Source organism: Pipistrellus kuhlii, unplaced genomic scaffold (assembly GCF_014108245.1).
Source record: "Pipistrellus kuhlii isolate mPipKuh1 unplaced genomic scaffold, mPipKuh1.p scaffold_m20_p_5, whole genome shotgun sequence".
NCBI lineage: Eukaryota > Metazoa > Chordata > Mammalia > Chiroptera > Vespertilionidae > Pipistrellus > Pipistrellus kuhlii.
In genome coordinates this window covers 7,351,191-7,364,917 of record NW_023425551.1, presented here as the reverse complement: position 1 = coordinate 7,364,917, position 13,727 = coordinate 7,351,191, and the positions used below count along the sequence as shown (strand labels likewise).

Genomic DNA, 13,727 nt, shown 5'->3' with positions numbered 1-13,727 from the left:
ACATTGAATAGAAAACTGTGAAAATTTAGAAATTAGCTTAAGCTCCAAATTTGTTCTCTTTTTAAATTTTTTACATTTTGGAGAGACTTCGTGTAAATATTACTAGATCTGTCATCTATCACTTAAATACTTTCAAGAACAGGAGCTATCTTTTAAATAGGCTTACATAGTACATGCACATGCACCATCCATTATTTATTTTGCAATTTCAGGGTGGATATTATAAAACAAAACCAAGATTATCTCCATTAATGCACTGAGCCCACAGAAATGTCTGCTATACTGATTCCTGGCTTGTTTTTATATTGCACAGACTTTGAAGAAGGGCTCCACAGACCAAGAAAAGATTGAATTCCTGAAGGAGGCGTATCTGATGAGGTATCAGGGCAGCTCTAAAATAATTTTCCCTTGGTATGGGCAGGAAGCTTTTACATCTGATTGGTAGATTTCTAACATTCAAAATCACCTGACATAATAGATCATGCCCCAATTGAGCGTGGCTGAAGTCTAAATGGGAATATGCCTGTAATGACAAATATTTTATACAATAGAATCCAGCCAGGGCACAAGCAGTCCTCCAGCAAAAGGTTTTCCTTTTACCTTCAATAAAATGTGTGTTTTGCAAGTGACTTCCGAAAGCATGCTAATGGTCTTCTAAGTATGTGGGGATGGTTGAAGTAGACTGAGTAAGAGAGAGTTCTCTTAAGTACAGTGTTACCAATGAAAATATCTCTTGTCTTGGTAAATTTGACTTCAGTGATAGAGTTAGTTGTTGAGCATGAAAACTGATGAAAGACATCTTAACGGGAAGACCTGGGGCAGTGGGTCTAGTTATTCGATTGGAATTTATTTGCTTTGACATCTTGAGGAAACAGTTGTAACCAAATTTGCCTGTTTGAATTGTTCCTCTACAAAAGAAAGAATAATATTTCATATTTGTGATGACAAAAAAATATGTTTTCGAATAACTTTTGAAGAAGGAAATTCGTTCAAATGACTTTCTTTTCCAAAACACAAAGTACTGAATATAAACATGGTTTCTTCTGAAACACAGGCTGCTCTATCCATATGCGCTGGCCACTAGGGGTTGCCATATTACCTCTTTTCTATCAGATATTTCACTTAAATAGAAAAGAACACAGCCCATCACTTGGAAAAAGGAGGCCTTCAATTGTAAGAGTTAAAAAAAAAAAAAAAAAAGCGGGGGTTTTGATGGAAACTATAGATAATCAATTGCTCTATTCCAGAAGAACCTCAGCTAGGACTTCTGTCGCTGTCATGTCACCCGCCTGTCTCTTTCCACTTTTAGTAAGTTTAATCATCCCAACATTCTGAAGCAGCTTGGAGTTTGTTTGCTGAATGAACCCCAATACATTATCCTGGAATTGATGGAAGGAGGTGATCTCCTCACCTATTTGCGTAAAGCCCGGATGACAACGGTAGGAAATGGGGTCCCCAGTGTGGATTTTATAATGCAAATGCCCTAGTAATTTTCTTTAAATTCAATAGGCTGCAGTTTCCGTCTATGGGAGAACCGTGGAAGACTTCCTTGGAAAGAATTACTGCATTTTCTTCATGTTGGATTAGGACAATTAGCACCCTGGACTAATTTTTGGGATTTTCTGGTTATTTGAGCCTGTTTTCAGTATTTAACTGGAAAATAGCTCCCTCAATGCCAGAATCATGTTCCCTGGAGAACAGAGGTTGTGAAGAGTTGGAAAAAGCATGTCTTTCTCTGTATTTAATCTGTATGTCTGTCTTTCCCAAATTGATATTTCCAGTCTTCATGTCTTGACTATTAGAATTATGCCTTAGTATGTTCAGTATCTTCAAACTTGGTGTTCTGGTTCTGTGTGTGTGTGTGTGTGTGTGTGTGTGTGTGTGTGTGTGTGTGTGTTCCCCTCAGAGGAGAGCCTCCAGCTACAGTGGGGAGATCTAAGAGCTAGTTAGCCCTTAAAATAAACTTCTAAACATTCTCCTTACATTGAGTCCTGTCCTTCACCCCCGAATTCAGAGATACTTGCTACCTCCAATTCAAGAGTCTTTGTGGGGTTCTACAGTGAAAATCAGTTTAATTATTGCTTTCTCCTTCATCATCTTTCACCTCCCTGGGCTCTGCTAAATTTCCACTCCTCCATATGTTTTCCCTGTTCTAACCTGTCTTGTTGTGTCTATTTTCTTGATCTACTTGCCCTTGTGATATCATAAAAATTTCCTCAGGACTCTCATTTTAGTAAGGGGAGAGAGTGGAACTAAAATTAAAAGCATCAATTCCCCATCTTTAACAAGAAAGCTTATCTGACCAGCTGGCATGGCTCAGTGGTTGAACATTGACCTCTGAACCAGGAGGTCACAGTTTGATTCCCAATCAGAGCACATGCCCAGGTTGATCAGGGCACACGCCCGGGTCATGGGCTCCATCCCCAGTGTAGGTTGTGCAGGAGACAGCCGATCAATGATTCTCTCTCATCATTGATATTTCTCTCTCTCTCCCTCTTCCTTCCTCTTTGAAATTAATAAAATTTTTTAAAAGAAAGCTTATATATAGATTTTTGTAAGTTTTTTGTTTGTTTTGGTTTGTTTTTGTGTATGTTTTGTCATCTTTCGAGGAGAGAAGAGAGGATGAAAGTAGGCTAAAAGAATGCATGGGACCATGTTTTCCAAATTATCCCACGCGTCCAGGATCCGAATGGCTGTAATGATCAGTTCTTAAGAGTGTTCAGTTCTTCCACTGCCTTTCCTGCCAACTGCACAGGATGGCCTCCATGCTTCATATAAGACAGGGTGCTGTTAGGTGCCCAGTGCCGGGATTAAGGTCAGGGCCCTCTGTGGCCCAGGCTCTAAGCCCCCATCATGCTGAGTTCACTTGGGCCAGCCATCTGTCCACAGAGAGTGCTCAGAGGCACATTCTGGAGGAACTACCACAAGCATCTTTTTCCCTATCCCTGTGCCGAGACCACTAGTCTAGTCCTTCGTTTTCAAGATCTCACTTTCTGCATCTATAAAATGGGATATTAAATTAAAAACTTTCTCCGGCTACTTTTAGCTTTGATATTCCAAGCTTGTATTACAATGGAAAAAAAGTAAAAGCAAATAAAAACATGCCATCAAAATAATAAAAACACATATTCAAAAACAAGTTAATTATCAAATCTCTGCTGGGCATTTATTGACTAACTGTGAAGTATGTGGTCTTGCTTTTAATTTATTTTATTATTTTTTGTTAATCCTCACCCAAGGATATTTTTCCATTGATTTTTAGAAAGAGTGTGAGGGAGAGGGAGACACACAGAGAAACATCAATGTGAGAGAGACACATTGATTGGTTGCCTCTTGCACATGCCCCAACCAGGGTTGGGAATTGAGCCTGCAACAGAGGTGCATGGCCTTGATCAGAATTGAACCCTACAGGCATTGGGTCACAACGGAATGAACTAATTAAAGCACAAGGAGGCTGGAGACATGGGAAGTTTGGGAAGAGTCCGATAAGGATGATCAAGGCCTGAACGAGGGTAATTGCAGGGAAATGGCAAGGGACAGAGTTTTTCCCTATGGTTCTAATAAAAACTTTAGCTGGCCTTTTTTCTTGTAGAAATCATTGTAGCCATACAGGCACAATTTATTTGGGCTGGCTCGCTTAGACGTGACCCTGAAAAAGAGTGTGTTTTGCGCATATGAGGAACAAGCCCATTGTCGTGACTGACACAATAGCGTGACCTTGGGTAAATAATTAAACTGGTGAGCACTGACTATACTGCCATTATTGCTGCTTATGAGAGCAGCTGCTGTTTATAAAGTGCTTTTTATATATCATCCAGATTACATACCGTATGTGAAAACCCACAAAGGCAGGCTTATTATTTCCACTTTACCTACGAGAAAGCTGCTGAGTGAACAAAGCAAACTGAGCAAGGCCACACGATGAGTAAGTAGCAGAATCAGGTAAGTCTTGGTCCGTCAGCATGAACACCCAGTTTCAAACAAAGGTCCCAGATTGCCTCTGCTTACGAAATGTAGTCTGTTTTTTATGTATATTTGGGAAGAAATCATACAAATAGAGTTCTTTTCCTCTTTGCTTAAATTCTTGCAGCCATAACTAAAACTTTCTTTAAAATACCATGTGTATGTGTGCACATGCATATGTATGAAGCCATTTATACATATATATGTATAGGTGTAGTTTGTGCAAATGGGAAAAGTGCCTAATCTTTTCCCTTTCTTACAGTTTCATGGTCCTTTACTTACATTGGTTGACCTTGTAGACCTGTGTGTGGATATTTCAAAAGGCTGTGTCTACCTGGAGCAGCTGCACTTCATTCACAGGTACAGTGATCCTGGAGACAGGTTCCTATGGATATTGGCACATTAGGCATCTGTAGTTTGGGTAAAATATACAAAACAAACATTTTCAGTCCTTCAAAATAGCAATAATTCTTAAAAAAAAAAATAGTCTCTCTTCTCTACAGACCTGCTAGTATAACTTGTCTGATCTCTGGAACTATATTATTATTGTATTATTATTATTATTATTATTATTAATTAAATATAGCTTTTGCCATAGGGACCTGGCAGCTCGGAATTGCCTTGTCTCAGTGAAAGACTACAGTAGTCCATCACGGGTGGTGAAGATTGGGGACTTTGGACTCGCGAGGGACATCTACAAAAATGATTACTATAGAAAGAGGGGAGAAGGCCTGCTCCCTGTTCGGTGGATGGCTCCGGAAAGTTTGATGGATGGAATCTTCACGACGCAGTCTGATGTATGGTGAGCTTAATAGGACGCATAGAAATGTGGGCAGAACCATCCAATGTCAGAGCCAAAAAGGATCTTAAAAGGTCTTCTAATCTTTTTATTATTATTACTAGAGGCCTAGTGTGCAAAACTTATGCACTTGGGGGGGGTCCCTCAGCCTGGCTTGTGCCCTCTCACAGTCTGGGAGCTCTCGGGGGATGTCCAACCGCCTGCTTAGGCATGCTCCCCGTGGATCTTAGCACTGCTGAGGATCCAGGGTTCTGGCTGAGCAGCACTTTCCCTATGGGAGCATGCTGACCACCAGGGGGCAGCTCCTATGTTGAGCATATGCCCCCTAGTGGTCAGTCTGTGTCATGGTGACCAGTTGTTCTGCTGTTCAGTCAATTTGCATATTACTATTTATTTTATAAGACTAAAGGCCCAGTGCACAAATTCGTGCACAGGTGGGGTCCGGCTGGCCCAGTCCCAATTGGGACAGATCAGGGCAGGGCCTATTGGAAGGAGAATACAGAGGGAGGTTGACCCGCTGGCCTGCCCTGATGGGGGCCCAATCAGGGCTGGGCCAGCTGGTGGGAGGGGCTGAGGGCAATTGGATGGTGAGTCTCACCCCAGATTGGGGTGGGGTGGTTGATTGGGGGTCAGTGGCCAGAGGAGGGGTCCTGGGAAGTTGGCTGGTCAGCCCCACCCCTGATTGGTGTGGCGGGGCCCATTGGGGACAGAGCTGGCTTGAGGGAGGGGCCACGGGCCAATCGGGGTGGTGGGGGCTGATTGGAGGTGGGGCCAGCCAAGGGAAAAGGTTGTGGGTAGTGGGCCAGCCAGCCCCACTCCTGAAGGGGGTGGAAAGACCAATTTGGGCCTGTGGCCTAGAGGAGGGGTCATGGGTGGAAGGATAGGTTTTGGGAGGTTGGCCACTGGCCCCCCCCCCCCCCATTGGGGTGGGGGTGGGGCAATCAGGGGTGGAGCCAGCCAGGGGGGGAGGCTTTGGGCTGATCAGGGTGCTGGGGCCCATTGAGGGTGGGGCTGGCTGGGGGAGGGGCCGAGGGAGGTTGGCTGGTGGCCTCACCCCCCTATCAGGCCGGTTCGCTGGCTGCAGTGGGCATTGTTCTGGTCATTATGGCGTTCCAGTTGCTGGCTTTTTATATATATATATAGATTGTTGTTGTTGTCAGTATTACAGATGTCGTCCATTTGCTCCCCTTTTTCCATCCTTGACGCTGCCCCATCCCAGCCCTTCACTACTCTATTGCCTGTGTCCATGTGCTATGCAAGTTCTTCGGTTAATCTCTTCCTGTCCTCTAACCCCTCTCCCCTCTGAGATTTGTCAGTTTGTTCCAGTCTGTTCCATGTCTCAGGACCTATTTTGTTCATCAGATTCCACATATAAGTGAGATCATGTGATATTTGACTTTCTCTGACTGGCTTATTTCACTTAGCATAATATTCTCCAGGTTCATCCATGCTGTTGCAAGGGTAAGAGATCCTTCTTTCTTACTGCTCATAATACTCCACTGTGTATTGTTTTTAATATGAGAAAACAGAGACCAGAGAGGTTGCAGTTTGCCTGAAACTAAAGTGAAAGCTGGTGTCTAGCGGGGACTATTTTTGGGTCTCAGTAGCTTACATACCTCGCTCCAATAGGTTTTGATCCTTCATCTTACTAGTGTACATGAAATAGCTACATTTACTTCAGGTACTTTGTTACTCCCCAAAGTGTAGAGGCTTTGACTAATAGGAATTGGGACCTATGAATTAATATCTAAGTATGCGTCTAAATGCCTACTATTTGGGGATGTTCGGTCATTCATTTATAAGTAGACTTTAAATCACAGATCTCAAAAATATTAGGACATTGGGGAGATTTAGAAATATATTTATTATTTGAATAGAACTCATTTTCGCTTGTTGACCCCAAACTTTCTATGAGAGCTGCTCAAAATCTAAGGATTTGTTCAATAACTTTTAAGCTGAACCAGCCCTAGACACAGTTGGGGATGAGATAAAAACTAGGATCAGTGCTGCCAGTTTTTATTCACACCTTCCTTCTCCATGTTTACTAACACTCAAACTTAGAAAAACAAACAAACAAATGCTTTCTTGCTCACCTGGAAGCATATCTTGCATAATGGAGGTCTGCAGTTCTCCAATGGTTCAGCCAGAAAGGAGGAGCAAAGTGTATGTGTGTGTGTGTGTGTGTGTGTTCCCACTGAGCATTCCTGTCACCTCTGAAGTGCTTATTCTATTTTTCTATTTTATTTTTAAAGATATTTTTATTGATTTCAGAGAGGAAGAGAGAATGAGAGAGCTAGAAACATCAATGATAAGAATCATTGATTGGCTGCCTCCTGTATGCCTCACACTGAGGATCAAGCCTGCCACCCTGGGCATGTGTCCTGACTGGGATTTGAACCAGAACCTCCTGGCTCATGGGTTGATGTTTAACCACTGAGTCATGTTGTTTGGGCACTAGTTCTACTTATTCTTGGGATCAACTTGCTTTTAATTCTCCCACTTGCCTTTTATGGACCCAATCATTCCAATCACAAAATATAGCCCGTTGCCCCAGGAGTATTATGTTGGAGAAATGACTGTAAACATGATGTTTGTAATAAGTAGAATTAAAGCAAACTCTCTGATATCCTCAGGTCTTTTGGAATTCTGATTTGGGAGATTTTAACTCTTGGTCATCAGCCTTATCCAGCTCATTCTAACCTCGATGTTTTAAACTATGTGCAAACAGGAGGGAGACTGGAGCCACCGAGAGACTGCCCTGATGATCTGTAAGTTGTGATTATGTTAACATAAGTACCCACAAACAAAAACACGAGCACACGCACTCTAATGCCTCAGTGATATGGTGTTTTAAAATGAAAACTGGTCCTCATATATTTGTATATCCTACATAAGCTAGAAATGGATTTATATTAAATTTTCTAAATACATGATTTTTAAAAATTTATATATACACATTATATTTCACTTCAGAAACAAAATTTGGAAGAGCAGAATATATTTATACTCCTGGTTAAGTGAATTATAAGAAATAAAAGCTCTCTGGGCATGTATAATGTGGGTGTGTATATGTGTGTGTACCATTATATTTTGTAAACTCTGATTTAGCTAATATCTTAATCTACAAATTAAAATATTCTATTAAGTAGGAATACATTTTGTAAAAGTTAGATTGCATTTGTTAACATAGCTGATCTTGGGATAGAGTACTGCTCAAAATTATAGAGGTTGTTATCTGTTTATGAGCTAAACATGTAATGACTAAGTATTAGTAATCAATTGCTCTGTCAAATTGATCCTGGTCACTATTAAATTTTAATAAACTTGTGATTCTCAAAGAGTAGGTGATTTTAATCTAATTATCAAAAAACAAGACAACTTATTTTACTAAGTACTAATCCATCTTCTTGTGAACATCCTCAGCAGAAATATTGTCTTGAGACTTTTCCCAAGAGGTGTTTTACCCAAGAAGTTTCTGAAAGAACATATAAGCAACACGTATAAATTTCTCTGTTATGTGCATGACACCATGCTAAGGATTGTATGATATACAGAGGTGTTTAAAACAGGGGCATGAGTTTTCAACATCTCAGATTGCATTTTGAAAGAAAAGACGCACATGTGGAGCAGCTGGATAACAAGCCAACACGTAATAAAGTGCTAAACTCTGTGGTACAGTCAAGTGCAAGAGGAATTAGCAGTATGCGGATACACACCACGATTGTACTGCCTTGACTCTGTTGTGTTATTTAGAGGATGATTCATAGCGGAGCCAAAAGATGATTAAGTACTGGGCACCTTGGGTGGATGTTTTACTGGTGAATGTGTTTGTATTATTTAAACCTTCCAGCTAGAAGATTTGAATCACTGATTGTTTCTTTTACAACCTCTGGGATATTGGCAGGGAGATTAGGTATACACAGACCTGAACAAGTTTGGTGTCAGTGATTAAAAATGTGCTTAGGTATTTGGGGGAGATGGGGAGAAATTCTGTAAGCTAGGAGTAAGAAATTATACGCAATTTGAAAACCTTTGATCTAGAGTTTGAGAAAAAAAATACCCCAGCATAGCTAAGCATGAAACACATTTTTGTTAAATAATTAGCAACCTAATCATTATTTTTGCATCATATTTTTATATATATTATATTGTTATATATATATAATATATATATAATTAGGTTGCTAATTATTTAACAAAAATGTGTATATTAATTTATAATTAGATAAAAATCACCTACTCTTTGATGATCACAAGGTTATTAAAATTTAATAGTAGCTAGGATAAATGCCTGCACCTCAGGCATCAGTTATATATATATATATATATATATATATATATATATATATATTTCAGAAAATGTCTCCAGAATTTCAGTCACATGAAATTTTCACTGTGCTATTAGAATTTTATCTGACATAGGCACTTTAGGAATCATTGGTATGGTATGAGTCACTGTTATACATTTTGATTGTTGTGTTCATTTATATAGTTTGGGGAGGATAGAGGTGGATAACAAATTATCTTTTGTGGAACAAAAAATGATTGAACTTTATTCTAATCCAAAGGTATCAAAAAATGCAACTGGAAAAAGGAGGGAGAATGCATGCTAGGAAAGTGCTAGAAAAAGATAATAGTCTACATAATTTTATCTTGATTATTCAGTATCCAACAATAGAGTTTCCATGAAACCAAAATTTGCATTGGTGGTTTTGAAGTTCCTTTGAACATCAGTAATGAAAAGGCAAACAATGCCCTCAGCCCTCCCTCCAAGTGCTATACACCTCTCTGAGCCAGGGAGGGTTAACTCATCGCCCACAGGAAAACTAGCTGTGCTAGGAAATTGGGCTCTGAGCACTGCCATTCAATCTGGCCCTGGCCTTAAGTTGTCATGATAAAGATTAACTACTCTCCTTAGAGTACAGAGGGAACTGATTTTTATTTGAAGCCGCTCTCTGAGATCACAGGCCGAGCTTAGAGGGTTGAAAGTCTGCACTGAGCCATCCCGCAACTTCTATTCACCACCTAAATTCCCAGCACCTGGATGCTCTCTGGGTCAGGTGAGCCCATAGGGAGCTGTGCTGAACTCAACTATTAATGGAATGCAGAGGTTCAGAGCATCTTCCTCTTCTCCCCATAGTCCGGGATGTGTGGGGGAAAGCCTAGTCCTAGGTATTCCCTTCAGCTTTCAGTTCACACAACAACCATGCCATTCTCAAGAGGAAACGGGTTCAAAGGGCAACTTCAAGAGAGAGCTCTTTGGGGTTCTCCGACAGATTTATTACGGTGGCACCTGGAATTCGCGGGGTGTCTCTCAAATGGAGGTGGCAACAATGGGAGAAGATGAGGTGCACCGTCGTATTTTTACCCCTGAAAACTATGTGCACCTAGATGCTAATTGAGTCCCTCTAGGATTGTCATAATGAGTAAGGGAGTTCTTAAAATCAGTATTTCTTGTGCTTTGTTTAAATACCTATAGAAACTCATTTCCTTCAAACGGAAAGATGCCATGGAGATTTTACCTGTTGAATTTGAATTGCTTTCTGAATCTAAGGCCTTTCTTTACTCATAGACACTAAAAATGAACGGTTAATGAGTCTCATGGTATTTTGAAAAAGAATTGAGGCTAAGAGGAGTCAAGGGTTGGCATTGTGAATGAAGGAATTTGAGCCTGAACACTTAGCTGAATGAGATATTTCAAATATGATGAGTTTGTATCTGTGTAGAGATGGAATATCCAGCCCAGGTAAATTTTAACCACAGTAAAGTACCTGTATATATATTGACTAATATGCTTGAGTATTTGTAAGTATAAGCTAATACCAGTCTCTAGTGCATGATATTGAATTATGGCAAGTGCCTATTTATAAGGAAACTAGAGGCCCGATACAGGCACTGAAGTGAGTGCCCTCAGCCTGGCCTGCCCCCTCTCACAGTCTGGGAGCCCTCAGGGTTGGGAGGTGACCTGGTGATCAGGGGAAGGCATTGCCCCCATCACACCTCTGCTGCTGCCATTGCTGGCAGTGCAAGCCTAGGCCCAGCCCTGGTTACCTGTGCCTTGGGCTGGCTCTGAGCAGCTGGGCAGCCACCATCCAAGGCCCTGGGCAGCTGGAGGGCTATGATACTGGGCACTGTGGAGGCAGGTTTGTGGAGTGCCTGACACACCTAGGGGTGGGCCTGGCAATGCCGTGCTGCCACCCAGGTGGGGCTAAGGGGAGTGGGAGCCACCAACTTGTGGCTGTGGGTGCAACCATCTTTGAGGGTGTGGCAGTCAATTAGCATATCACTTTCTATTGGCTGTGGGTGCCACCATCTTTGTGAGTGTGTGATGGTCAATTAGCATATTTCCTTTTTATTAAATATACTAGAGGCCTGGTACATGAAAATTCATGCACTGGAGGGGGGTGTCCTTCAACCCAGCTTGCCCCCTCTCATAGTCTGGGAGCCTTCAGGGGTGGGAGGCAACCCGGTGATCAGGGAAAGGTGATGCACCATCACACCTCTGCTGCTGCCACTGCCACCAGCACAAGCCTTGGCTGGCCCTGGTTACCTGAGCCTCAGGCCAGACCTGGGCAGCTGGGCAGCTGCCATCTGAGGCTTGCCTGCATCTTGGGCTGATCCTGGGCAGCTGAGGGGCTGAGGGCACTGGGAGACTCCGAAGGCAGGCATGCAGAGCAGCCGTGTGCCTGCCGCCTAGGTGGGGCTGAGGGGACTGGGTGCCACCATCTTGTGCTTGTGGATGCTGCCATCTTTGAGGGTGGGGCAGTCAATTAGCATATGCCCTTCTTATTGGCTGTGGGTGCCACCATGTTTGCAATGGTATGAGGGTCAATTAGCATATTCCCTCTTTATTAGGATACCCTTACACCAAAAGAATACTTGTTATTAATTTACCTGAAAGATGTAAAAACATGTATTTTCAGGGTTAAATTCTTAAAACCTTCATTTTATTCCACTCTGAGCTTAATGCTATTTAAGGGCCCACGTTGTACCCTTTTCATTTAAATGACTTGCTTTATAGAGTTTCTCTTAGCTTAATCTAGGACAACTTTGTTTTCATTTTTCACCTGGATATGGGAGAGAAAGTTTTATATATTATCTAAAATATGCCAAATGTTTTCACCATCATAAAATTAAGAATAATGACCATATTCCATGTAAATTAAGTCTTTGTAGATGAAAAATAGTAATATCTGCTTAAATAAATTCTATAGATTAAACAAGAGGCTGAACTTTTGGAGGGTGATGTGAAATGGTGAGGTGTAGTCTAGCCAAGTGACAATTGTAAAGATGGCTTCTCTCTCCTTTTCCTCCTCCCTCTCCCCTTCCTTCTTCCTTCTTGCATTTTTTTTTGTCCTTTCTGTCCTAAATAATCGCCTTTAAGTGTCTTAAAATCCTTTGTAGAATGAGGCAAGTCATAAATAAATAAAATAAGTAAAAACTTCATAATTGAAGTATGACAGGTCTTAAGAAGGCCTATTCTTTGCCAATATCTTTGATTCATAACTATATTTTTTTTCTCAGGAAATGCTTCCTGTGGAGAATTATACTTTACTGTCCCCCTTAACCTCCTAAAATAACTCTTAGACTAGTCATCAAGATTCTACTTTAATGATTACTTTAAATATTTAACAACATTTTATTTCAAATCTAACCATTAGGATCTTTTTATCACCCCTGTTTCTAAATGCCACGGGTTATAAAGAAATATATAAAAGATTAGGTTCTCAGCCATGATTCTAATTTTTAAAAACATAGAGCCAAATTTGGCACTCTATATCTAGAATGTAAATTCCTTGTCATAAATGTGAAAAGACATCAGATCAATACTAGTAAATAGACCAATATCAGGTCTCTCCATAGTACTTCACATTGAGTACCTACTCTAGCCTGAGGTGCTTGTCAAAAAATGAAAGAGATGGAAACAGAATTTGCATATCACATTATAATGGAAACTATAATTCCTAAAATAGATACCAGCTATTTAAAATACCATACCCATAATGACTTCCGGATCATTGTTAACTATGATTGAATATCTACTTACAGTAGCTCCATTGCCTTTGCCTTAGTCCAAACCACCAGTATCTCTCAGCTAGTCTTCTGAAATAAATTTCTGACTTCCCAATTGGCCCTCTACAACCCATTTTTCACATGTAGCCAGTGAGAGTAATCCTTTAAAAATATGAAAATCATGCCTGTTTAAAAACTTTCAACAGCTTACCATTGTAGTGTCATAAATCCAGCTCCTGGCCTGGTCTCCGAGACCTGCGTGATCTTGCCTTCCTCCTCTGACCTCATCTCCTGTGCTCTCCTCCTCAATGACGGCTCTTCAGCCACACTGGCTTCCTTTCAGGTTCTACAACCTGCCAAGCTCCTTCCAAATTTAGAAGTTTACACATGCTTTTTCCTCTCCTGGTGTGTTCACCGACTCCCATCCCCACCCTATCCCCATGACTAGCATCTTATTTTCCCACCAAGTTCTTTGGCTTAAATGTCACCTCTGCAGAGGGACCTTTTGTGAGCAACTCACCAAAAGTGTTCCATCTTTATTAGATTTCACATTGTTTTCTTGAGCACTTTTTTTTTAGAACTTGCAATTTGTAATTTTATAATTATCTGTTGATATAGTAATCCTAATATTTTAAAATACTTCCCAATTTATGTTTCTTTATAAGTTTCTCTCTCTTTGCCCCCAATCTGCCTTATAGCTCCAAAAAGAAAAAGAGAGAGAGAGAGGAAGAGAGAGAGAGAGCGAGAGAGAGAGAGAGCAGGTACTTGACCTTTTTAGTAAGTCGGTAGACTTGAAAACCAAGCCTGAAGGAGAGAGGGTTATCTAAAATCCACTCGCTCCTTGTTAATATACTAATGCCAGTTTTGGTAACTAGGACCTATAATTCTATATAAAGATGATCTATTTTTTTTAAAAGCAGGACATTGATCTAATAAAAAAGGGGAAATGAGG

The 13,727-nt window shown here is 40.9% G+C and overlaps 1 protein-coding gene and 1 long non-coding RNA gene across 11 annotated transcripts in view; one reads left to right on the top strand and one right to left on the bottom strand.

Moving 5' to 3' along the window:
• Positions 1-13,117, bottom strand: part of LOC118705720 — a 46,690-nt gene extending 33,573 nt beyond the window's left edge. For 7 of the 8 annotated variants that reach the window (XR_004983783.2, XR_004983782.2, XR_004983777.2 and 4 more), the window contains exons 1-2: positions 12,987-13,117; positions 4,246-4,373 (exon numbers count right to left, since the gene is read on the bottom strand). This is a non-coding gene — a long non-coding RNA (uncharacterized LOC118705720). Of the gene's footprint in view, positions 1-3; positions 909-4,245; positions 4,374-12,986 lie in introns of those variants that run through there. The other variant, XR_004983778.2, reaches the window with a different exon arrangement.
• The window catches only part of ROS1 (ROS proto-oncogene 1, receptor tyrosine kinase), an 89,458-nt gene that overhangs the window by 69,157 nt on the left and 6,574 nt on the right, over positions 1-13,727 (top strand). For all 3 annotated transcript variants that reach the window (XM_036414749.2, XM_036414747.2, XM_036414748.2), the window contains 5 exons: positions 314-378; positions 1,310-1,439; positions 4,226-4,323; positions 4,562-4,765; positions 7,396-7,530. In XM_036414749.2, coding sequence (XP_036270642.1) covers positions 314-378; positions 1,310-1,439; positions 4,226-4,323; positions 4,562-4,765; positions 7,396-7,530 — 632 coding nt within the window. The remainder of the gene's footprint in view (positions 1-313; positions 379-1,309; positions 1,440-4,225; positions 4,324-4,561; positions 4,766-7,395; positions 7,531-13,727) is intronic.